Source organism: Chiloscyllium plagiosum, chromosome 2 (genome assembly GCF_004010195.1).
Source record: "Chiloscyllium plagiosum isolate BGI_BamShark_2017 chromosome 2, ASM401019v2, whole genome shotgun sequence".
Taxonomy (NCBI): domain Eukaryota; kingdom Metazoa; phylum Chordata; class Chondrichthyes; order Orectolobiformes; family Hemiscylliidae; genus Chiloscyllium; species Chiloscyllium plagiosum.
The window spans coordinates 87503192-87528688 of NC_057711.1; the positions used below are offsets into that span (position 1 = coordinate 87503192).

Consider the following 25497-nt stretch of genomic DNA (forward strand, 5'->3'; position numbering starts at 1 on the left):
GAACTCAGCACCGCCTTCCTCACCTGCAATATTCTTCCTGACCTCTCCGCCCCCACCCCAGTCTGACCTATCACCCTCACCTTGACCTCTTTCCACCTATCGCATTTCCAGCGTCCCTCCCCCAAGTCCCTCCTCCCTACCTTTTTATCTTAGCCTTCTGGTAGATTTAACTTTGTGTCCTAAATGGTCAATATAAAAGATTGTGGTGCCTGATACATTGTTGAATTTTTCCTACAAGTTAACTATTTTCCTTGTTTTATTTAAATCTAACTGGACATTCTAGGGAAAAAAAAACAAGAATAAAATAATTACAATGCATTTTGAATTTGGAATAGGTATGGAATGCAGTACTTGGAAATGTGGTGGCAGGTTCAAGTAAGACATTCAAGAAGATATTGAATGTAATATTTGAATAGAAATGGTGTTCACAGATATGGGAAAAGGGAAGGTATTGGCACTGGATAATAGGACAAGTGCAGAGACAGTGGACCAAACGGCCTCTCTGCTCCAAAACAATTATGTAATGTAAGAATCCTTTTTGAAGATAGCCTTGGGACTCTACTTATTAATGTTCAATTTTATTGAGTAAACGATGCTATTTACAGAGTACTATGTGAGCATACGCAAAGACAATTGGCAGCTCAGAAAATTGGACAGAATATTTGTTTTCTTTTAATAAAAGATTTAAAGAATATAAAAATGAAGATTTAAAAAAGATGAGTTACCAGAGAAAGTGAGTCCAGATGAATCGAATAGGTATTTTGTGTCAACCTTCATTACAAGCGATACAAGTAATATCCCAGATGCAGCTATAAATCGGCAACAAAAGGGAGGGAGAAGCTCAGGAAAATTACTTTCACGAGCAAAGTGGTGCTGAGTAAATTTTTGGAGCTGGAGGTTAACCAGTACCTGGGTCCTGATGGACTTCATCTCTCAACACCCCCCACTTCCACCTCCACCTCAATTCCTGAAGAAGGGCTTATGCCCGAAAAGCTGCCAAACCTGCTGTGCTTTTCCAGTGCCATATTTTGAGTATGAGTAGTGAACTCTTGCAGCAACTGTACAAGGTGCTGGTGAGACCACATCTGAAGTACTGTAAGATTGTCTTGTGAACAAAGGCTAAGTAAACAGGGACTCGACTCACTGGGGTTTTGAAGAACGAGAGGTGATCACTTTGATTCAAATAGGGTCCATGCTGAGAGGATGTTTCCCATCGTGGGAGAGTCTAGCACTGGAGAGCATAGTTTTGGAATAAAGGGACAGTAATTTAAGATTGGAATGAGGTATTTCTTCTGAGGTTGGAGAATCCTTGGAGCTCCTTGCCACAGACGTTTTGGAGCAGACTACCTGTTTGTGTATAAGGCTGAATAGATCTTTGGTCAGTAGGGGAATTGAGGGTGAAGGGGAAAATGCAGGCAAGTGGATGTGAGGTATATTGGATTAGCTATGAACTTATTGAAGGGCAAAACAGGTTTGAAGGGCCGAATGTCCTACTCCTTTTCTTACAATTGCATGGAATGTCAAGTATGATGGCAAGATTCTCTCATTGGAGATGGGCATTGCTTGTCACTTTTGTGGCGCAAGTGTTACTTGTCACTTTTCAGCCCAAACTTTGATACTGCCTAAGTCGTACTGCTCCATTTGGATGTATGCTGCTCAAGAATCTGAGGAGTTGCAAATAGTGTTGATATCCCTTCTTCTGACCTTGTGACAGAGATCAGATCAGTGATGAAGGGGCTAAAGATGATTGAGGAGAAAGTGAGGACTGCAGATGCTGGAGATCAGAGCTGAAAATGTGTTGCTGGAAAAGCGCAGCAGGTCAGGCAGCATCCAAGGAGCAGGAGAATCGACGTTTCGGGCATGAGCTCGAAAGAGAAGGGCTCATGCCTGAAACGTCGATTCTCCCGCTCCTTGGATGCTGCTGACCTGCGCTTTTCCAGCAACACATTTTCGGCTAAAGATGACTGGGCTTGGAACACCAAGCTGAAGACCTCCTGCAAAGATGTCCTGAAACTGGAATTACTGACCTCCAGTGACCACAACCATCTTCCTTTCTTAAAGCCAGTTATGTCTCCAAATAGTGGGGAAGATCTCTTCCCACCTTTTTTTTTTTCCCCCCACCCCACCCCAACCCAACCTGATTCTTATTGACTCCAGTTTTGCTAGGGTCTTTTGATTGTCAAGGACAGTAACTCTCACCACACTTCTGGCATTTTTTTTTTAAAGAAAGATAGATACATAATCAAAATCTAGGGTGACACGGTGGCTCTGTGGTTAGCACTATTCCCTCACAGCACCAGGGATCCAGGTTTGATTCCACCCTCTGGCAACTGTCTGTGTGAGGTTTGTACATTCTTCTTGTATTGGTGTATGTCTCCTCTGATGCTGCAGTTTCTTTTGAGTCAAAAGATGTGTAGTTTAGGTGGATTAGTAATAGAAAGTGTCAGGATTTGGGATAGGGTAGGGGTGTGGATCTGGATGGGATGGTCTTTGGAGGGTTGGCGTATTTGATAGGCCAAATGGCTTGCTTCCATGTTGTGGGGAATCAGTGATTCTAAACATGATTCTAAAAGCAAAATATCTGGCTACATCTAAAATTGAGTGACTACACTTCAGAGCATCTATTTGGGAACATCCTGCAGCAATGAAAGGCACTGTAAGTGCAAGCCTTGCTTTTCACTTTTTCTTAGACCTTATCTTTGAACCTGCTTATACTTCCTTTAATGTTTTGCATATGTTTAACTTATATTTCATTTAGGCCCAAAGAGGGGCCCAAAAAGGGCAGAAATGCGAGGACAGAATGAGAACCAAGATATTGAAAGAAAAACGGAAAGACCAGAACGTAGAGTTGTATTCCGAGAACGGCGCCCAAATGAAACTGAAGGAGCTACTGAATTTTCATTAGAAGCGTAAGATTTAACTCTCTGTGGAATATGTTTTACTCTCGGTAATTTTTTGCAATATTGTTTTCAACAAATTTGGTTTTAACCTTGACGCAGGTGGGCTACAGGTGAGGGAAATTTGGGAGGATTCTCAGGTTTTGCTGTAATTTAATGTACTGTAAAGCAGTTTCATTTTCCCTTTGCATTTGTAACAGTTTTCTGTAATATTTAATTTTCTCATTCTGGCACCCATGTGACCATTCCTCATTTCACCACTTTGTAATCAATAATGGGTTGTCAATATTGACTTGTCAACCATGTTTGGCATATGTCCTCCCTTCCCCCTCAGTGGAGTAATGTGATCAGATTTGCCAGGATATTTGTTTATATTTTGTGGATTATGAAATTTCTGTTGACAGTAGTGGCCTTTTTTTTTTGGAAGGATGCTTGCAATTTTTTTAAAAAAACATTGTTCAAAATATTTACCAGGATGTTGACAGGTTTGAGTTATGTTTAGCATGGACTGGTTGGACCAAAGGGTCTGTTTCCATGCTAGATGACTCTGTATTACTGGTATTTGGGCTTCAGTTCCAATTTTTCATTTGTGTGAAAACAGTCCTATCTTATTGAGTATAAATGGTTTTCTTTTTTTTCTTCTTGCGATGTGGGCATTCCTCACCATTCCAGCATTTGTTATCCATCACTAATTGCCCTAGAGAAAGTGCTGGTGACCTGTTTTAACCTGCTGCAGTTCCTAGGGTGTGAATGCACCAGCAAAACTGCTAGGAAGGGAGCTCCAAGATTTTGACTCGGTGAAATAAAGGAATGCTGATTTATAGTTCGAAGTCAGCAGCGGGGAGAAATTTGCAAGTGGTGATTTTGTGGATCTGCTTCCCTTGACCTTCCAGTTGGTACAGATTGTAGTTTGGAGTGTGCTGTCATGAGCCTTAAGTTATTTGCAATGTATTTTGTAGATGGTATAGACATCTGTCATTGTGTCTTGGTGATGAAAGTAGTGATGTTGAAAGTGGTGGATGGGGTGTCGGTCAAGCTGGCACCTTTTACTCTGGTTGATATTGAACTTTTCGAGGGTTGTTAGAGCTACAGTCATCCAGGAAATTATTATTCCAGTATTCCATAAAACTCTTGCACTGTGTGAATGGAAAAAAGGCCCCAGCCTTTTGATCTGCTCTTGTAGCTGCAGTATTGTTCAGGATATGGATAGTAGGGGATTCAGTGATGGTAATGCAATTGAATGTCGAGGTGTGATGGTTAGATTCTGTTTTGTTGCACAAATATTACTTGCCACTCAGCAAACTAAGCTTTGACATTGTCTACGTTTTGCTGAATATGAACATTGCTTCATTATCTGAGGATTTGCAAATCGTGCTGAACATTGTGCAGTCTTCAGCAAGTAATCCCCCTTGTGACCTTTATGGAGGGAAATTCATGGATGAAGCTATTGAAGAAGGTTGGGCCTAAGGCACTACCCTGAAGCATTTCCACAGTGATGACCCGAGACTGAGGTGGTTGAGCTCCGGTTACTACAAAGTAATTGATTGCAATTTTAATAGCCTGTTTGGTCCAATACCTGGTCACGTTCTGCTCAGATATCAAGGATAGCCACTTTTGTCTCACCACCTGGATTTCATCTCTTTTTGTCCATGTTTGGACAAGCCTATAATAGGGTCAGCAGCTGAGTGGCCTTGGCAAAACCGAAGCTGAGCATCCATAAGCAGGTGGTTATTAAACAAATGCTACTTGATGATAATACTTAATAATTCCTCCCATCACTTTGATCTGTCTAAATAGGATTTGCATTGCTTTTTATATGCAGGACGCATCTGGGCAATTTTCATTGTTGCTGAATAATTGTCGGTGTTGTCAATGTATTGGAACAGCTTAGTTAGGGTTGCAGCTAGTTCTGGAGCACCAGTCTTCAGTACCAATCCTGGAATGTTGTCAGGGTCCATAGACATTGTGGTGTCTAGTATCTTCAGTTGCACACCTTTATTTGAAAAGGGAAGGAGACAAAAAACAGGTGACAATAGGCCAGTTAGCCTAATGTCTGTTGTTGGGGAAATGTTAGAGTTCATTATATAAAATGTAATAGCAGAGCATTTAGAAATGCGTAATATCATCAAGCAGTGTCAGCATGGCTTCATGAAAGGGAAATTATGCCTGACAAATTTAATAGAAGCAGGATGTGTAAAGATGTTGGTTGCGATGTGTGGATTTTTCAGAAGGTGTTTGATAAGATACCATATATTAGGCTACTTAATAAGACAGGAGTCATGATGTTGAAGTTAGAGTATTAACATGGTTAGAAAATATCTTAACTCGGAAGACAGAGTTGAGAGAAGAGGGAATTTTCAGGACGCCAACCTATAACTAGTGTCATAGGGATCAGTGCAGGACCACAATTATTTACATTATATATTATTGGACTTAGATGAAGAAAGTGAATTTTAGCCAAGGTTGCAAATGACGCAAAAATAGGTGGAAAGGCAAGTGATGAGAATGACATAGTGCAGAGGAATATAAACAGGGTTATGTGAGTGGGCAAAAACTTGACAAATGAAATATAATGTGGGAAAATGAGAGGTTATGTACTTTGGCAGGATGAATAGAGAATCTGAATGTTATTTAAATGGAAACACTTAAGAAACCAGTGGTGCAGAGAGATGTGGTGGCGGATAATTGAGAAGGCAAATGGAATTGAGTAAAAGGACAGAGGTTTTGCTAAAATTACACTGGGCTTTAGAATATGGAGAACAGTTTTGGGCCCCTTTTTCAAGGAAAAACGTAACTGGCATTGGAGATGAGGTTTGATATCAAGTATGCAGAGACGGTCGTTTGAAAGAGAATTGTACTGATTGGAATTTAGAATTAGAGGAGACCTTATTGAAATTATCAAGGTTTTTAGGAGACTTGACTAAGCAAATGTGACAGATTGTTTCCCATTGCGGAAGAGCCTAGGATTAGAGGACATAAACATGTGACCCTTATTCCTGAGATTAAGACAGATGAGGATGAATCTCAGATGAGGGTAATAGATCTGTGGAATTCTTTACTACAGAAAGGTATCAAGGCTGGGAAAGTTACATATTTTTAAGGCTGAGTCAGAGGATTTCTAACCAGAGAGATCCTAGAGTTATGGCAACAACAAGAAGTGGAGTTCAGCATTGATCTGACAGCTGCGATTTAATTGCGTAGACTTCCTTGTCTTTAATTGAACAAACTACCCTGTTCCTATGTCTAATGGTCTTATCCCTTAAAGTGAATTGAAATGGTTGAAGACTGGAATCTATGCTGGACACATCAGACATCCTTATGGTACCTTTTGATTGAAGATGGACATAAATGCATCAGTCTTGTCTTTTATACTGATGTGTTCGATGACTCCATCATTGAGGATGGATACATTTTATGGAGCGTCCTCTTTCTGTTGGTGGTTTTAAATTTGGACCACCATTCGTGACTGAATGTCAGGACTGCAGAGCTTTGATTGAATCCTTTGGACCACTTATCTCTGACAACTGTGTGCTGCTTCTGCTATTTAGCATGCAGCTAGCCTTTTATTGTAACCCCCAAGGTAACGCCTCATTCTTTTTAGATGTCCCTAGTGCTGCTCTTGGCATGTCTTCCTGCACTCTTAATTGACCCAAAGTTTATTCCATGGCTTGATGGCATGGTAGAACTGCGGGTTTCTGGACCATGACGTTACAGATTGTGGTTGAAAACAGTTCTGGTCTCCCACTGTGCCTTTTGCTTGCCCAACTTTAAGTTGCTGGATTTGTTTGAAGACTGTCCCATTTAGCATGGTGGCAATGCCATGTAACATTACAGAAGATCTCCTTCATGTTTGATGACAAGACTTTTCCTCCACAAGAGTGCAGTGGCCACTCCTACCTGTATTGCAGTCGTTGTGCGTCTCTGACAGGTTGAGGGCAAAGTAGAACAGATTTTTCTCTGACCCCCTCAGGCAGATTCACTCTAGTAGCTGTACTGTTCTAGACTTGATCAACCTATTCAGTAATGGTGTCATTGTGCCACACTGGTGATGGATTGAACACCCCCCCCCACCCAAGATGTTAGTTCTTTATCCTTGCCACCTTCTCTCTTTCTCCCAAATGGAGTTCAACGTGGTGAAGTAGTCATTCAGAAGCTAAGGTGGGTGTTATGGGTCGGAATATGAATAATTTGTTGTCCATTCTTCTCATAATGCCATGGGATTTGGCATCAATGTTGAGGTCTACCAAGGTGACTGCTGCCTGACTGTAATTGATGTGCCGTCAGCACTGTGGCTGCTGGTAGTACAAGACTTATGTCCATAAGGTTGAGGTTGTGACTGGCAGGTCATTAAGGTATGATTTTGTGAATCTGACAATATCAGGTTGTTGCTTGACTCACCTAACTGTGGCACAAGGCCCAGATGTGGGTAAAGAGGAATTTGCTGGGGTGATGGTTAGACCTATTATCATTGTTTGTTTCTGCTACCAAGATTGATTGCAGGTTAATTGTCTGGTTTTCTTCTTTGCTTTTCACTTTTTTTAGCTGTTTTGATTCAACTGACTGGCTTTCCATCCCATTTTGGAGGATATTTGAAGCCAATCTCATCACTTTGGATCTGGAGTCATATGTAGGCCAGGGTAAGGAAGTATAGTAGACTTCCTTCTCAAAAGGACATCAGTGAAGCAGATCGGTCTTGATTATTAGCAATGGTTAACTGAGCTGCGCTCAGTCTAGCTCTTTACTTATAGGTTTTTTTTGTTTATAGTTCACATTTCCTCATTTGATATCATGGGACTCAAGCTTCTATCCCCAGTGCATTAGTTGGGACTCTGGGAGATGAGTCTGGTGGCAATACCACTGCACCATTCTGTATAATATTTATGATTCTGAAATAATATATTTAAAAGGTAAATGTCAAATCTTATTGCTCAATCATCATCCATGACTGCTCCAACCAACATTCTATAGTTGGGTCATGTAGAACAGAATGTCCTTGTTTTGATCCTTGACTTAGATTGAAGTAACTACAATATGATGTGTACTTTTACATGTCATAGGAAATAGCTGTTCACTATCCAGCCATCTTTGCTGAAACAATCTATTTGATATCCGAGGAAAATGTTGTATCTCCTATGTCCCCATTTAAGAATTAATTCCTCATTCAAGCTAACTTTCTCAAAGTTGAAAGCAGTGCAGTGTCCTTTTCATTTTTGAATGAAATAGGAAAAGCCTTTAACTTAGATGTGGTTTAAGGGCGGCACAATGGTTCAGTGGTTAACACTGCTGCCTCACAGTGCCAGTGTCCCCGGTTCGATTCCAGCCTCTGGTGACTGTGCAAACTCCACACAGACATTCTCCCCGTGTCTGCATGGGTTTCCTCCCACACTCCAAAGATGTGCAGGTCAGGTGAAGTGGCCATGCTAAATTGCCCATAATGTTAGGTGCATCAGTCAGAGGGAAATGGGTCTGAGTAGGTTACTCTTCAGTGGGTCGGTGTGGAATGGTTGGGTGGAAGGGCCTGTTTCCACATTGTAGGGAATCTAATCTAATCTATACGTATCAGGGGTAGGTAAGCTTCAGTATATTAAGCCATTCTGAATTGGAGCTCACTTCTTAAAATGTATTTTAGTATGTGCAACATATGTCTTAAATCAAATATGGTTAAGATTAGGTAATATTGCTCCTGTTTTGTCAGTTACATCAGGAAGCAAAATGAGTTAAAGGGAGACAGGCACTCTTTTGAAGTTCTGTGTACTGCCAGCAGAACTGGCTGTTTTTTCACTTGTGTTTTGTTTCTGAGAGTTGGACCATGGACAATTATTGAATTTGTCCATGGTTATGGACAAAGTACTGCAGAAATTTTGCAGGTACCTTCTGCAGAATAGCTAACCAAGAGACTTTTCCTATTTTTAACTGCCTGTCATCAGAGTGTTGAAAGAATTTTCAGGTTGAGATCCAAATTTTAGTCATATTTTGATTATATCTTCCATCTTCAACAAATCCTGGCATTGGACTTGAACCTAATAATTATGACTCCGATGCTACCACTGCGCTACAAGGGATGTTAACTGGCCAAAAAGGCCTAAACCTTGGTAAGTTGTGTAAATAGCTCAGCAGTGTTAAAGAGCTGGATGTTTTCCTAGAAGCAGTCAGTCATGAATCTGGATGATATTGGTTAATCAGTTACGAAGAAACTCTGGAAAGCTAAAGCACGGGGCTTGTTGTGAAAAGTGGAGAGAGGAATGATAGTGATTTTTCCAAAATGATGGCCATTAATGAGAAATCTTGGAGGTGAAAGCTGTTGTCATGTAGGACTCCTGACCAAATGAAGAGCAACATTTTATAGAAATGTGTACCAACAAATTGTAGCATTTGTTTGGTCTGTAATACATATGCTTGCATTTAATCTGTAGATTAGTTAGTGATTTATTTTGTTTTTATTTGTGTTTCCCTGTTAACACATGTAATTTACATTGATTTTGATTTGTATTCATGTAAAAGCTACAAAAGGTGAAATCTTGGTCATTTTCATGTTTGGGGTCATTCAGCCAATTTTGTTAATATTGCACAAACATCTGTATCTTCAGCTCACCAGCCCACCTTTGGGTTTTTTTTAGTCAAATCAATGTCAGGGTGGAGCAGACGTCACCACAGGGATGCAGGTGAGCAGAACTAAAACTGCTTTACACCTGTCCTAAATAAATCTAGTTATAAAATCTAAGTATTTGGCAAACAAGTCTGAACAAGATGGAGTATGAGCCTCTGCAGAACCATTAATAGAATCATAGAATTCCTACATTGCAGTAAGAGGCCCATGAAGTCCATATTGATCCTCCAAAGAGCAATAACAGCAAACCTGTTGCTTTCACTGCTGTTTGGAACCAAAGATCTGAGAAATCTTTTGGAGCATCTCTTTTCTCCACACATTCCATTAATGGAAATATACAACTCGTTAATTCATTTTGAGCAGCGCCTTAAGAGAAGTGCCAATTTCTCTTATTGGTTTATGCAATTTATTTCATGAATCTCACATATGTTTGTAAGAAGAGCTTACCTCCCAAACCCCCTCTGCCCATAAGGTTTTTATTATGATTTGCATGTTTATAAAGTTAGACTTGCATTTTTAAAGTAATTTTTAAAAAACAATGTTACCTATATTCATTGAAATTAACTTTCTTTTGGTGTGTAGACCAATTGACAGGGTGGACAGGCCAATGAAAGGACGTGGAGGTGGCAGAGGGCGTGCAAGAGGACGAGGTGGATTTCCCAGGAGTGTTGATGGATTTGATCCAAGAGGAAAACGAGAGTTTGAAAGGCACAGCGGAAATGACAAAGTGTGAGTTTCTTGAACAGTGCAATAAGTAAATTTAAGGTAGGAATGCTGCAGAAATCGCAATGTATTGAACATAAGGGACATATTTTGCAAGCACATGACGTGACTGAGTCATGATCAAGCTGTTGAGTGGAAAATCTCCCTCAATGTGGTGGTCTTTTTGAAAGCATGCTTAATTTAACAAAGACTGGGATTTAATGCTGTATTATTTCCAAATATAATCCTCTACATTGGTAGCCTGCTGTTTTGATAAACATTGGATAAATTTCAGGACATTTATTTACAAATAACTAAATGGGCGAAACGAAGAACACATGTATTAGCTGGTAGCCACATTATTGCTGGGTGTTTGCTGATCATTGATTTGAGCTTTTTTTTTTGAACTGGTATTTTTTAAAAGAATTCTGTTATCATCTGTTATGGCCTTCTACTTGTGATCAATAGAAAGGTGGAGGTGTTTACTGCTGACCATGGGAAGAAGTTGAGTGTAGGATACAGTGGGAGCTTGTTCTTTAGGCTACAGTGTTGCTTCAACAGTAAAGTCAATGGAAAGGTCTTGGGACATGGCACATTTCTGGTGAAACCACACCATCCTCTGATGTCAGCATCTGAAGATCTACCCCTTGAGATCTGTATTCAACTCAAGCAGGGATAAGATGAAGGGCTTTTGCCCAAAATGTTGACTCTCCTGCTCCTCTGATGCTGCCTGACCAGCTGTGCTTTTACAGCACTGCACTCTCGACTCTATAATCTCCATCATCTGCAATCCTAACTTTCGCCCAGAGATAAGAAATGGCTAACTATTGGCCACTGTTAATAAGAAAATCCAACGTAGTTGCGTATATGTTGTATTAAAGCTCCTCTGGTGCATCTTTGGTTCCTCAGTCCTATTAATATCAGAAGCTATACTTAATTGAAGTGGGGTTGCGAGTTATTTTAATACTTTTGTTTTGATGGTTCAATGAGAGATGCTCCAGAACAGGCTTTGCAACTGCTAAGAGCATCTCAAGTAAAAGTCCTATAACTGCTTGGCAATCAGGCAAGTTCCTGAATAACTGGCCCTGATGACACTGTCAACTTGGGATCCTCTGAAACTAATACAGGCCCACTGCAGGCCTGCATTTGAGCATAAATGTATTCCCTAGCACCTTTTAGTGCTCCCTGCTATTGGTACCACAAGATTTGGGTCTGTATTCATGATAAGATGTATAGTAGTGTGGATAGTTACTTGTGTGCCAGGTGGATGTTCCTGTAGAGTAGTTCTGGGAAATGGAATTTTAAACTGCTGTGCTATTGTTTTTTGGATTTAGTGCAGTGCCATGGCTTTTAAGTTGCCAGAGCTGCGTGCAATGTACTGTGCTTAGTGTTGATGTCTCGTTCACTTGCTAGCAGTTGGCCAGAATGGAGATCAGGTTTTAAAAACAAAAGTCCCTTCGTTTGCTCTTGGAGAGTGTATAATTTTTCTCAGGCTTAATTATTTTTCATAGTGCTTCATTGGATGTGGGTTGGGTGGCAGGATCCTCCTGCTGCAGTTCAGTAGACTTTTAATAGCTAAACGATTCATTTGACCTAAAATTGTGAAAGAGACTTCATGCAGTCTATTTAAGGGGCACAGTAAAGGGGATTTTTTTTTTTGGTCTTTGTTCAAAATTACACGGTATCTGATGGTCTTGCATTTCTGGCCATGAAGTGTGTTTTTCTAACAGTTTAGAATGAAGTTGTTAATGTTTGATTCTGACTACAATTACTTTTCTATGTATTTTGAAAGGTTCAAGCTATATGTAGATTGAAATTGTAATTTTATTTCAGCTAGGATGTGAGGGAGGTGCGAAGTTTGGAACTTGTGTACCTTTTTCTCTTGGGGAAAGTATATGATCATCATTCCTTTTCACGTTTTAGTTCTTTATTTCACCCCAACTCCCTCACTTTGATAACAGGAGGTAGTTCCCTCAATTTCATATATGCACCTGTAAGTCAGAAGATTATGTACAAGCTGCACACCAGAACTCCCGTGCATACTTTGCCCCTTTCCATCTAACTCTTATAAACATTGTCTTCTATTCCTTGCTTCCCCATATGTATATCTAGTTGTCCCTTAAATTTTGATGTTGTTTGTCTCAACCATTACTTGTACTGAGTTTCAAATTCAGCCTTTCTCTGGGTAAAGAAGTTTCTCTCCGAATTTCCAGTTTTGCTTATACATAGCCCACTTTTTGTTTCAATTTTAAAAAGAACCACTGCAAGGCTTAGCCTTAATTGAGGAAAGATTAGTTTATTGCAAAAAGTTGGAGGTCATTTATCAGCTGCAAGATCTCTCTCTCGTCGTTTTTCGGTTGTCCTAGATCCAACCTCCAGTTGGCTCGTCAATGATCTTGCCTCCGTCGTGCTGTCAGAAGAGGGGATATTCAGTAACATTTGCATGTCCTGAGATACTGAAGCAGTAATGTCTATATGCGGGAAAACCTAGACAATTTTCAGACTTGGGCCGTCAGGTGACGGGTAAGATTCCCTGGCAGTTATGTAGTGTGAACGATAATCTCCAACAAGATAAAATCTGACAATAACCTTGCTGAAACCACCACCATCCGCATTCTCAACCTTGCTATTTACCAAAAACTGAACTGGGCCAACCAAATAAATACTGTGGTTACAAAAGCAGGTCACAGTATCTTTCTTCCTGTCTCCCCAGTGTTTGACCATTCACCAGGAACAAGTCAGGAGAATGGGGAAATATTTTCCACTTGCTTTGATATGTACAACTCCCGCAACCCTTCACCTCAACACCATCCAGGACAAAGCAGCCCATTTGCTTGGTACTCGATCCACTACCTTCAGCATTCATTCCCTTAACACCATTTCATAACCACAGCATTATGTAGCATCTATATAATCCACTGCAGGAAGTCGCCAAGCTCCTTTGACAGCATCTTCCAAACATGTAACGTTTGCCAGCTAGAAGAGAATAACACGTCTGCGAGTTATCCTCTAAACTGCACACCATCCTGATTTGGAACTCTATTGTTGTTGTTTCACCTTCGACTGGATTAAGCTGTCTTTCTGCACGCCAAAGTATGCAGTGGTTCAAGAAGATGGTTCTCCACTATCTTCCACTGGGCAATAAATGCTGGCATCCCAAGAATTCTTCCTACACACCACCCTAGCTTGCACAGACCTCCGTATTTCCTCTTTGTCCTTTATCTTCAACAAAAGGCCCACATCTAAGGTCTCAAACTCATTCACTATCACCAATTATTTTCTCGACTGCTCATTGCTGCAATCATTAGTGAGCGTATATGCAGCAAGTGGTGAGTTACGTACAACCTGTGATTGGGATAGAAGCATCTCCCCGATTCTCTCTCCACGTTCCTTCCTCACAGGTGTGTTGTATTTTTTTGCTACCTAAATGCAGGGGTGCCATGTAGGAAAACTTGGAATTGGGAAGATCCATTTTCACTCTTTTTGTAGAGGAAAAGGACAATGATATTTTCTGGTCTGCAGATTGGAAGAAGCAAAAATGGCCCTTAGTAGAGTGATATGCTCTTGTTGGATGTGGAAGTTTAGGGAGAGTTTACGGGTTACTGAGGATTAGATCTGCAATAAATGTCGTTGGTTGCGAATCCTATCAGATTGAATGGAATGGTTGAGCGACAGTTCGAGACAATGAGAAATTTACAAGGGGGTGTGATGGATGGCAGTTATAGGAAGGGAGAAAAGTTGCAGATACAGTCACATAGATGGGTTAACTCTAGGAAAAGTAAGGGAGGTAGGCAGGTAGTGCAGGAGTCTTCTGTGGCTATCTCCATTTCAAACAAGTGTGCTGTTTTGGAAAATGTCGGAGTGATGGATTCTTAGGGGAACAGAGCATGAACAGTCAAGTTTCTGGTATTGAGACTGGCTCTAATGCAATGAGGGGTATGTCGGGTTCCAAGAGATAAACTGTGTTGGGGACTCTCTAGTCCGAGGCACAGACAGACATTTCTGTGGCCAGCAGCGAAAAATCAGAATGGTGTGTCGCTTCCCTGGTGCCAGGATCAAGGATATCTGAGAGGGTGCAGAATGTTTTCAAGGGGGAGAGGGGCCAGCTGGAGGTCGTGGTACACATTCTGAACCAACAATGTAGGAACGGAAAAGGTTGAAATTCTGAAGGGAGATTAGCAAGTTAGGCAGGAATTTAAAAAGGAGGTCCTTGAGTAGTAATATCTGGCTTATTCCCAGTGCAACGAGCTCGGGAAGGCAGGAGCTAGGAGGATAGAACAGATGAATGCATGGCTGAGGAGCTGGTGTATGGGAGAAGGATTCGCATTTTTGGATCATTGGAAGCTCTTTTGGGGTACAAGAAAGACTGATTGCACCTAAATTGGAAGGGGACAAATATACTGGCAAGGAGATTTGCTACAGCTGGTTGGGAGGATTTAAACTAGTAAGGTTGGGGGGAGGGTGGTGGGACCCAATAACATAGTGAGGAAAAAGATCAATCTGAGACTGGTACAATTGAGAAAAGAAGCAAGTCAAACAGTCAGGGCATGCAGGAACAAAACCGAGAACAAGGTGGGCCTGATAAATTGAACTGCACTTATTTCGATGCAAAGGGTCTAATAGGGAAGGCAGATGAACTCAGGGCATTGTTAGGAACATGGGACTGGGATATCATCATCATAATTGCAGAAACGTGGCTCAGGGATGGGCAGGATTGGCAGCTTAATGTTCCAGGATATATATGCTACAGGAAGGATAGAAAGGGAGGCAAGAGAGCAGGGGGAGTGGCATTACAGCTGTACTGAGGGAGGATATTCCTGGAAATACATCCAGTGAAGTTATTTGGGTGGAACTGAGAAATAAAGAAAGGGATGGTCACCTTATTGGGATTGTATTATGGACTCCCTAATAGTCAGAGGGAAATTGAGAAACAAATTTGTAAGAAGATCTCAGTTATCTGTAAGAATAATAGGGTGGTTATGGTAGGGGATTTTAACTTTGCAAATATAGACTGGGACTGCCATATTGTTAAGGGCTTAGATGGAGAGGTATTTGTGTGTACAAAATTTTCTGATTCCGTATTTGGATGTACCTACTCTTGAGAAATAAGGCAGGGCAGGTGTCAGTAGGGGAGCACTTTGGGGCCAGCGACCATAATTCTATTAGTTTTAAAATAGTGATAGAAAAGGATAGACCAGATCTAAAAGTTGAAATTCTTAATTGGAGAAAGGTTAATTTTGTCAGTATTAGGCAAGAACTTTCAAACGCTGATTAGTGGCAGATGTTTGCAGGTAAAGGGCCAGCTGGAAAATGGGAAGCCTTCAAAAATGAGATAACAAGAATCCAGAGAGAAAATATTCCTGTCAGGACGAAAGGAAAGGCTGGTAGGTATAGGGAATGTTGGATGACTAAAGAAATTGAGGGTTTGGTTAAGAAACAGAAGGAAGCATATGTTGAGTATAGACAGGACAGATCAAATGAATCCTTAGAGTATAAAGGCAGTAGGAATATAATTCAGAGGGAAATCAGGAGGGCAAAAAAGGGACATGAGATAGCTTTGGCAAATAGGGTTAAGGAGTATCCAAAGGGTTTTTACAAATACATTTCAGGACAAAAGGGTAACTGGAGAGACTAGAGCCCCTCAAAGATCAGCAAGTGGCCTTTGTGTGGAGCCGCAGAAAATGGGAGAGATACTAAACGAGTATTTTGCATCAGTATTTACTGTGGAAAAGGACACGAAAGATAGAGGACATACAATGTAGGAAAATAGAGGTGACATCTTGAAAAATGTCCATATTACAGAGGAGGAATTGCTGGACATCTTGAAACGCATAAGTGGATAAATCCCCAGGACCTGATCAGATGTACCATCAAACTGTGTGGGAAGCTAGGGAAGTGATTGCTGGGCCTCTTGCTGAGGTATTTGTATCATCGTTAGTCACAGGTGAGGTGCCGGAAGACTGGTGGTTAGCTAATGTGGTGCCACTATTTAAGAAAGGTGGCAAGGACAAGCCAGGGAACTACAGACCAGTCAGGCCACTGAGCCTGACCTCGGTGGTGGGCAAGTTGTTGGAGGGAATCCTGAGAGACAGGATGTATATGTATTTGGAAAGGACTGATTAGGTATAGTCAACATGGCTTTGAATGTGGGAAATTGGGTTTTTTGAAGAAGTAACAAAGAGGATTGAGGGCAGAGCAGCAAACATGATCTATATGGACTTCAGTAAGGCATTTGACAAGGTTCCCTATGGGAGACTGGTTAGATCTCACAGAATAAACGGAGAACTAGCCATTTGGATATAGAACTGGCTCAAAGAAGGCAGAGGTTGGTGGTGGAGGGTTGTTTTTCGGAGTGGAGGCCTGTGACCAGTAGAGTGCCACAAGGATCGGTGCTGGGTCCAGGGTCCATTACTTTTCTTCATTTATTTAAATGATTTGAATTTGAGCTTAAGTGTAGTCAGTAAGTTTGGCTACCTCAGATTACAACAGGATCTTGATCAGATGGGCTGAGAAGTGGCAGATGGAGATTAATTTAGATAAATGCAAGGTGCTGTGTTTTGGGAAAGCAAATCTTAGCAGACTTATACACTTAATGGTAAGGTCCTAGGGAGTGTTGCTGAACAAAGAAACCTTGGGAGTGCAGGTTCATAGCTCCTTGAAAGTGGGGTCACCGGTAGATAGGATAGTGAAGAAGGCGTTTGATATGCTTTCCTTTATTGGTCAAAGTATTGAGTACAGGAGTTGGGAGATCATGTTGGGGCTGTACAGGACATTGGTTAGGCCACTGTTGGAATATTGCATGCAATTCTGGTCTCCTTCCTATTGGAAAGATATTGTGAAACTTGAAAGGGTTCAGAAAAGATTTACAAGGATGTTGCCAGGGTTGGAGGATTTGAGCTATAGAGAGAGTTTGAATAGGCTAGGGCTGTTTTCCCTGGAGCGTCGGAAGCTGCGCGGTGACCTTATTAAGGTTTATAAAATCATGAGGGGCACAGGTAGAATAAGTGGACAAAGTCTTTTCCCTGGGGTCAGGGAGTCCAGAACTAGAGGGCATAGGTTTTGGGTGAGAGGGAAAGATATAAAAGGGACCTGAGGGGCAACTTTTTCATGCAGAGGGTGGTACTTGTGTGGAACCATGCTGCCAGAGGAAGTGGTGGAGGATGGTACAATTGCAACATTTAAAAGGCATCTGGATGGGTATATGAATAGGAAGGGTTTGGGAGGGATATGGAGCGGGTGCTGGCAGTTGGGACGTCTGGTCGGCATGGACGAGTTTATCTGAGATGAAAACAGAATAATGGCAACAGTATTCAGGTCAGGCAACATTTTTAGAGCGAGAAACTGACAATGTTTCTGATCGATTTAGCCTTTTAACTGAACTAGTATACCTAAGCTTTAGCATAATCTTTGAACATTCTGGTACTTTCCTGTGAAGTTAGGCAGAGATGTATTCTAAGCATCGGGCCTCTGTTTTCGTGCTGTAGGAGAACATGACTGTTTTTAGTCATATTGACTGAAATTTGGGGTCTCTGTCATGAATAGAAATTGTGAAAAGCCAAGTTTCGGGTGGTTTGGAGGCAGATCTTTGACATGTTAGTCTTGCCTGAAGAGATGTTATTGGATAACATTTTGGGTTTGGGGTAAAAAAAAGTCTTGTTTTTTAAAACAAGACATCCATTAGCCTAAATTTCCTTTTGTCGTCTTTACAGAGGACATTATTGGGCCAAATTTAACTTGGAAAATGGCTTACTTAAACCTATTCTTCGAAGCGATTGACTGACTAGGTTATACTGAGAAACTTTTTCTTTTAGGGGATTGAAACCAGAGGACAAAAGGGGTGGAAGTGGATCTCGAAACTGGGGAGCAGTCAGAGATGATCTGAGGTATGAACGTGTACAATAATGTTCAGTAGGCCAGAGTGGAAATACATTGTCAATCTCCATTTTCAATAATTAGAGAAGATCCCCTATTTGGAGAGAAGTGTCTTACCTACATCATTCCTAAAATCCATCTGGCATTAGGGGTGAATAATGTGCTTAGACCATTACAGTGGGGTACAGGCCCTTCCACCCTCTTTTTGCACTGACCTGTGGAACCAATCTGAAGCTCATCTAACCTACACTATTCTATTCTCGTCTATGTGCCTATCCAATGACCATTTAAATGCCCTTAAAGTTGGCGAGTGTACTACTGTTGCGGGCTGTGTTTTCCACGCCCCGACTTCTGAGTAAAGAAACTACCTCTGACATCTGTCCTCTCTCTATCACCCCTCAATTTAAAGCTATGTCCACTCATGCTAGCCATCGCCATCTGAGGCAAAAGGCTGTCACTGTCCAACGTATCGTGTGTCTCAATTAAGTCTCCTCTCAACTTTCCCTCAAACAAAAACAGCCTCAAGTCTGTCCGCCTTTCCTCGTAAGACCTTCCCTCCATACCAGGCAACATCCAGTAAATCTCCTCTGAACACTTTCCAAAGCTTCCACGTCTTTTCGATAATGCAGTGATCTGAATTGTACGTAATATTACAAGTGCGGCCGCACCAGAGTTTTGTACAGCTGCAGCATCATCTCATAGGCCCAAAACTCAATCCCTCTACCAATAAAAACGAACACACCATATGCCGCCTTAGCAAGCTATCAACGTGGGTGGCAACTTTCAAGAATCTATGTACCTGGACACCCAGATCTCTCTGCTCATCTACACTACCAAGAATCTTAGAATTAGCCAGTACTTTGCATTCCTGTTACTCCTTCCAAAGTGAATCACCTCTCACTTTTCCACATTAAACTCCATTTGCCACCTCTCAGCCCAGCTCTGCAGCTTATCTCTGTCAGTCTGTAACCTACAGCATTCTTTGTCACTGTCCACAACCGTACTGTCCTTAGTGTCATCCGCAAATTTACGTGCCCATCCCTCATCCAGGTCATTTATATAAATGACAAACCATAGTGGACTCAAAATTGATCCTTGCGGTACTCCCACTAATAACTGAACTCTAGGATGAATATTTCCCATCAGCCACCAACCTCTGTCGTCTTTCAGCTAGCCAATTTCTGATCCAAACCGCTAAATCATCCTCAATCCCATGCCACTGTATTTTGTGCAATAGGCTACCATGAGGAACTTTTTTCAAACGCCTTACTGAAATCCATATACACCACATCAACTGCTTTACCCTCATCCACCTGTTTGGTCACCTTTCTCAAAGGACTCAATAAGGTTTGTGAGTACCACCTACCCTTCACAAAATAGTGTTGTCTATCCCTAATCAACTTATTCCTCTCTAGATGATTATAAGTCTTATCTCTTATAACCTTTGACGACATAAAGATCCAAGCCAAAGGTTCGGCAATTTCCTCCCGGGCTTCCCAGAGAATCCTAGGATAAATCCCATCCAACCCAGGGGACTTACCTATTTTTTACACTTTTCAGAATTGCACCTTCTCATCCTTTGCTTTTGTACGGACAAACTTTTTTTTTCCCTCTGCTTCTGATTGATATTAGATATATGGCAGTACAAATTTAGAGAAGCAAAATATTCCCAACTCGATCTATTGTATAAATAAAGATAGTAAATATGAAATCATCCTTCATATTCCTAATTTAAATTTCCAGAAGTAATTTTAGTGACCATTATGCTGCATCTGGAACAATACATTTGAAGGGCTGCTGTTATCTTGTGTAATTTTGATGCATTAGATCCTGGTTGATGGTGTGAGTACACCTACAATAGATCACAGTCTCTGAAGACTAATGAAATATTAAGGGTAGAAATCATACCAATTTACAGACAGAATATTCACCCCCCCTTGCTTTGGAGTACTGTAATTTTTGTAATCCTGCCCCATATTCTGGTGACTGGATTGGCTGAATATTAGAGGTAGACATTTTTACCTGTGGTAGCTCTGCACAGGTGTCCATCCGGCTGAGGAATTAACTAAGAATGACACTGCATTCGGAGAAAACTGTCTCATCCTGAAACAAACTGAAAGACCTTACTAAAAACAAGCTTTCTTCCTGAACAGAGGGCCAGTTTTACAAGATTGTTTCTGGGCCGAGTTACCTTTTTGACCTCAGCTTTAGTAAGCCGACATAACTCATTCCCTGCTTTCAGCAGGCAGTTGTTGCATTGGGTATATCCTGACTAAGTCAGGCAGAATCCTTAGGACTAAAAATAAAATTTGCTGTTTGCCATTAATGTTTTCATCCACTTAGCACAATTAAGTTTTTGTTTAAACTGGGATAAAGCCTGGAACAATTTGCAGTTCCTCCTTGCTAACTTTGCATTGTGGTTTTCCTCCTTACCCTAGGTTATACAAATTTGACCCTGTCACTTTCAGTGGCAAATGTTGCTTGGATTTTTAAAAATTTGTTTCTTAATTCTCTGGCCAAAAGAAGATCTTGACCCAGAGTGTCACAGCTTCTATAACTGGCAGAGCTAGGAATCCTAAATCTGTCCCTGCCAGAATGTGGATCAAGCCTTGTACTGCTGGTGCAAATCTGTTCCACGTAGGCTGCCCATCCTTCCAGCCCCCTCCAGAAGACCCAAGTCACTGTGACAATGTGCACTTTTACATGTATGTTGTAGTGTGGAGACATGGATAGTGGCAGTAAAGGCTCTGATTTTGTTCCATCACATAATTGATGAAGTCTTTCCTCCCTTATTGCTTGTCATTGACATGTTTTGGAAGGATTTGTATGTTAATAATCAACCTGTTTACATTATGAATGCACCTTCCTTGGACCTTCAAGTTCTGAAGTGGGATGTAAACTTCTGCTCAGTGGCAGGGATGCTGCCCAGAGTGCCATAAGTTGTTTTTTTATTTATAGAGGAAAGATTATGTTGTATTTATTTGTCCTTGTGGTACAACTTTTAACATTTTTTGATACTATTGCAGAGTGCAAAAATTGTGGTGAGCAACAATTTTTGTGTGAAGAACAATATTAACTACCTACTGCAAGTTCTTAATCTAATGTTAAAATATTTGTAATGGAGCAAGATGGATGGCTAACTAACTATACATAACTCTGCAGGGATAGGGTAGCATTTATAGAAGCTCTCCATCTGATCATTCAGTGCGTGGTACTATTAACCACCCAGCCCCCTTCATCCATGTAAACAGTTGGTTATAAGCAAATCTACAACCGTTTTCTCAAATCCTTACTTCCCTCCCTTTTTTATGCCTATAACACAACTTTCTGCATTAATGATTTGTATAGTAACCTCGCACTATTAATGCCTTAGCTCATATATTGTTTAAATCTTCAGCCTACCATTGTTGCTTCTGTAGTTGGTATTCTGATGATCCACCTCCTGTAAGAATGTAAGCAAAAAGAGCAGGAATAGACTGTATGTCCCCCTCGCAAAGTAGTGACAAAAATTTATAGAAGCTGAAGCAAAGACCGGCATCAAATAGGATCAGATGGAGAATAAAGTTAAAAAGAATTAAAAACGTTCTATTTGAATGCACACAACACTTACAAAAAAGTTGATTTGAAGGCTCAAATTGAGATAAATGGGCATGATTTAATTACTGATTCAGATACATGACAGCAGGGTGACAATGTTGGGAGTTGAATGTTCAAGGAGGAAGGATAGGCTAGCACCTTTAAGGGATGAGATCATACATAATTGAGAGAATCTTGGATCAAAGGATCAACATGTCGAAGCAATGTTGAAGCTGAGAAGCAGCAAGATGCAGCAAACACTGGGAGCTGATTATAAAGCACCAAACTGCATGTTGGAAATGGTATTAATCAGAAACTTAGAGATGCTTTAATGTGTAATGCAGTAATAACGGTGACTTCAATTTATGTAAACACTGGGTAAACCTAATCAGCACATTTGCTGTGGAGGTTAAATATCTGGATTGAGTGTAAGATGTGTTCCTGGAGTAGTACACTGAAGAATCACCCAGCAACCAATCTATTTTGGATCTTTTCATTACATAGTAGAAGGACTAATTAATAATATTGCTGGAAAGGAGCCTTTGGGAAAGCGTAACCATAATATGACAGTACTTCACATGAAGTTTGAATATAATCTAGTTCATTCTGACATCTTACATCTGAACAAGGGAAACTGAAGGTATGAGGATTAAGTTGGCTGTGGTGGAATGGAAAAAAATAATAATAGACAGACATTGGCTAGTATTTAAAAAATGATACATGGTTTATAACATGTGTTCGTCCACGTCAAAGGACAAGGTGATTCAACTATGGCTAATAAAATTAGCTAAGGTTCCATTAAGATAGGAAGTGGATTGTAAGGATGGCAGAAAGTGTTAAGCCTGCTGATTGGAGCAATTTGGAAAACAACAAAAATAACCAAAACAAAATAGAGAAGAGGGAAAGTGAATGCTAAGCTACCAAGAAATGTAGAGACATCTATTAAAAGTATCATGGGGATGTAAAAGCAAAGCATTGGATTGGATAAATGCACTACAGCAGAGGCAGGCGCATTTAAAGTAGAGAATTTAGACAAAGTGACTGTTTATCTTGCATCTGTGGAAGATGATGTAGGATATTCCAGCAATACTATGCAATGGAATGACTTGTGAAATTGAGGAACTGAAAGGAATTAGTATTAGTAAAAGAAAAATTACTATTTGAAAGCTTAACTGGATTGGAAGTCAATAAATCCATTGGATTGGATGAGCTTACATTCCAGTGTGTTAAAGAAAATGACTGCAGATATAATGGATGCATTGGTGCTTATCTTTCAAAATCTATAAATTCCTGGAGACAGGGAGGTAACAAATGTGGGAAGCTTGAGGAGTGATTGCTGTGCCTCTTGCTGAGATATTTGTATCATCGATAGTCACAGATGAGGTTCTGAAAGACTGGAGGTTGGCTAACGTGGTGCCACTGTTTAAGAAGGATGGTAAGGACAAGACTGAACTATAGACCAGTGAGCCTGACGTCGGTGGTGGGCAAGTTGTTGGAGGGAATCCTGAGGGACAGGATGTACATGTATTTGGAAAGGCAAGGACTGATTAGGGATAGTCAACATGGCTTTGTGCGTGGGAAATCGTGTCTCACTAACTTGATTGAATTTTTTGAAGCAGTAACAAAGAAGATTGAGGGCAGGGCATAGATGTGATGTATATGGACTTCAGTAAGTCGTTCAATAAGGTTCCCCATGGGAGACTGATTAGCAAGGTTAGATCTCATGGAATACAGGGAGAACTAGCCATTTGGATACGGAACTGGCTCAAAGGTAGAAGACAGAGGGTGGTAGTGGATGGTTGTTTTTCAGACTGGAGGCCTGTAACCAGTGGAGTGCCACAAGGATCGTTGCTGGGTCCTCTACTTTTTGTCATTTACATAAATGATTTGGATGCGAGCATAAGAGGTACAGTTAGTAAGTTTGCAGATGACACCAAAATTGAAGGTGTAGTAGACAGCAAAGCAGGCTACCTCAGATTACAACAGGATCTTGACCAGATGGGCTAATAGGCTGAGAAGTGGCAGATGGAGTTTAATTCCGATAAATACGAGGTGCTGCGTTTTGGGAAAGCAAATCTTAGCAGGACTTATACACTTAATGGTAAAGTCCTAGGGAGTGTTGCTGAACAAAGAGACCTTGGAGTGCAGGTTCATAGCTGCTTGAAAGTGGAGTTGCAGGTAGATAGGATAGTGAAGAAGGCGTTTGGTATGCTTTCCTTTATTGGTCAGAGTATTGAGTACAGGAGTTGGGAGGTCATATTGCGGCTGTACAGGACATTGGTTAGGCCACTGTTGGAATATTGCATACAATTCTGGTCTCCTTCCTATCAGAAAGATGTTGTGAAACTTGAAAAGGTTCAGAAAAGATTTACAAGGATGTTGCCAGGATTGGAAGATTTGAGCTATGGGGAGAGGCTGAACAGACTAGGGCTGTTTTCCCTGGAGCGTCGGAGGCTGAGGGGTGACCTTAGAGGTTTACAAAATTGAGGGGCATGGATAGGATAAATAGACAAAGTCCTTTCTCTGGGGTCGGGGAGTCCAGAACTAGAGGGCGTAGGTTTAGGGTGAGAGGGGAAAGATATAAAAGGGACCTAAGGGGCAACGTTTTCACGCAGAGGGTGGTACCTGTATAGAATGAGCTGCCAGAGGAAGTGGTGGAGACTGTTACAATTGCAACATTTAAAAGGAATCTGGATCGGTATATGAATAGGAAGGGTTTGGAGGGATATGGGTTGGGTACTGGCTGTTGGGACTAGATCGGGTTGGGATATCTGGTTGGCATGGACGGGTTGGACCGAAGGGTCTGTTTCCATGCTATACATCTCTATGACTCTATATTATTCCCACTATTTTTTAAGAGAATGAGAATGGAGGACTTACAGGCATATTAGTTTGATTTTAAAAGTATGGGAAATGTTTAGCAAAATCAGCATAGATTTATGAAAGGGATTTATATTTGACAAACTTGTGCAATGTTTAGAGTATGCTATATGTAGCATCGACCAAAGAGAACCTGTGGATATGGTGCGTTTTAATTTTTGGAAAATTCTTGAAAACTTGCCACAAAGGAGACTAGTAAACAAATTGGAGCGCATGGGATTGGGAGTAATATGGCAGACAATTAAAAAGCTGGAAAAAGCATTGCACGTCAAGCAGCATAAGAAGAGCAAGAGAGTCTACCTTTTGGTCAGGATCCTTCGTCAGGATTTATTGGGAATAATATATCAGTCTAGAGTCAGAATTGGTTAACAGAAAACAAAGTAGGGATAAACAGATCGTGCTCAGGTTGATAAGCTGTTGCTAGTGGAATACTGCAAGGATCAGCATAGGGTTCATTGCTTTTGTAAAATGATTTGAATGTGGGGGCCAGTTTGCTGATGACATTTGATGAGAATGCAAGTTGGGGAGGATGCTAGCGACCTTCAAGTGGACTAGGTGAATGGGCTAGAATGTAGCCAATATTGTATAATGTGAATAAGTGTACAAAGTTAAAAATCACACAACGCCAGGTTATAGTCCAACAGGCTTAATTGGATGCACACTAGCTTTCGGAGCATCGTTCCTTCATCAAGTGATAGTGGAGGGCTCAATCCTAACACACAGAATTTATAGCAAAAATTTACAGTGTGATGTAACTGAAATTATGCATTGAAAAATTGTTTGTCTGCTAAGTCTTTCATGTGTTTGAATACCATGATAGTTTCACTTCTTTCATGTGTAAATCACACAACCTTTTTTTAAAAGGTTACATTCTCCGGTTAGCTGTTCACAATGGTGATAGCTAGACAATATGTTGAAGTTGTTAGCCCCCTGTGTTCTCTGTCTATGCCATGATGTTTAGAT

At 40.9% G+C, this 25497-nt stretch overlaps 1 protein-coding gene across 2 annotated transcripts in view; it reads left to right on the plus strand.

Moving 5' to 3' along the window:
• The window catches only part of zgc:103482 (uncharacterized protein LOC450001 homolog), a 55088-nt gene that overhangs the window by 7346 nt on the left and 22245 nt on the right, over nucleotides 1-25497 (plus strand). The window contains exons 2-4 of one of the 2 annotated variants that reach the window (XM_043713591.1): nucleotides 2759-2909; nucleotides 10087-10233; nucleotides 18018-18089. In XM_043713591.1, coding sequence (XP_043569526.1) covers nucleotides 2759-2909; nucleotides 10087-10233; nucleotides 18018-18089 — 370 coding nt within the window. The remainder of the gene's footprint in view (nucleotides 1-2758; nucleotides 2910-10086; nucleotides 10234-18017; nucleotides 18090-25497) is intronic. The other variant, XM_043713599.1, reaches the window with a different exon arrangement.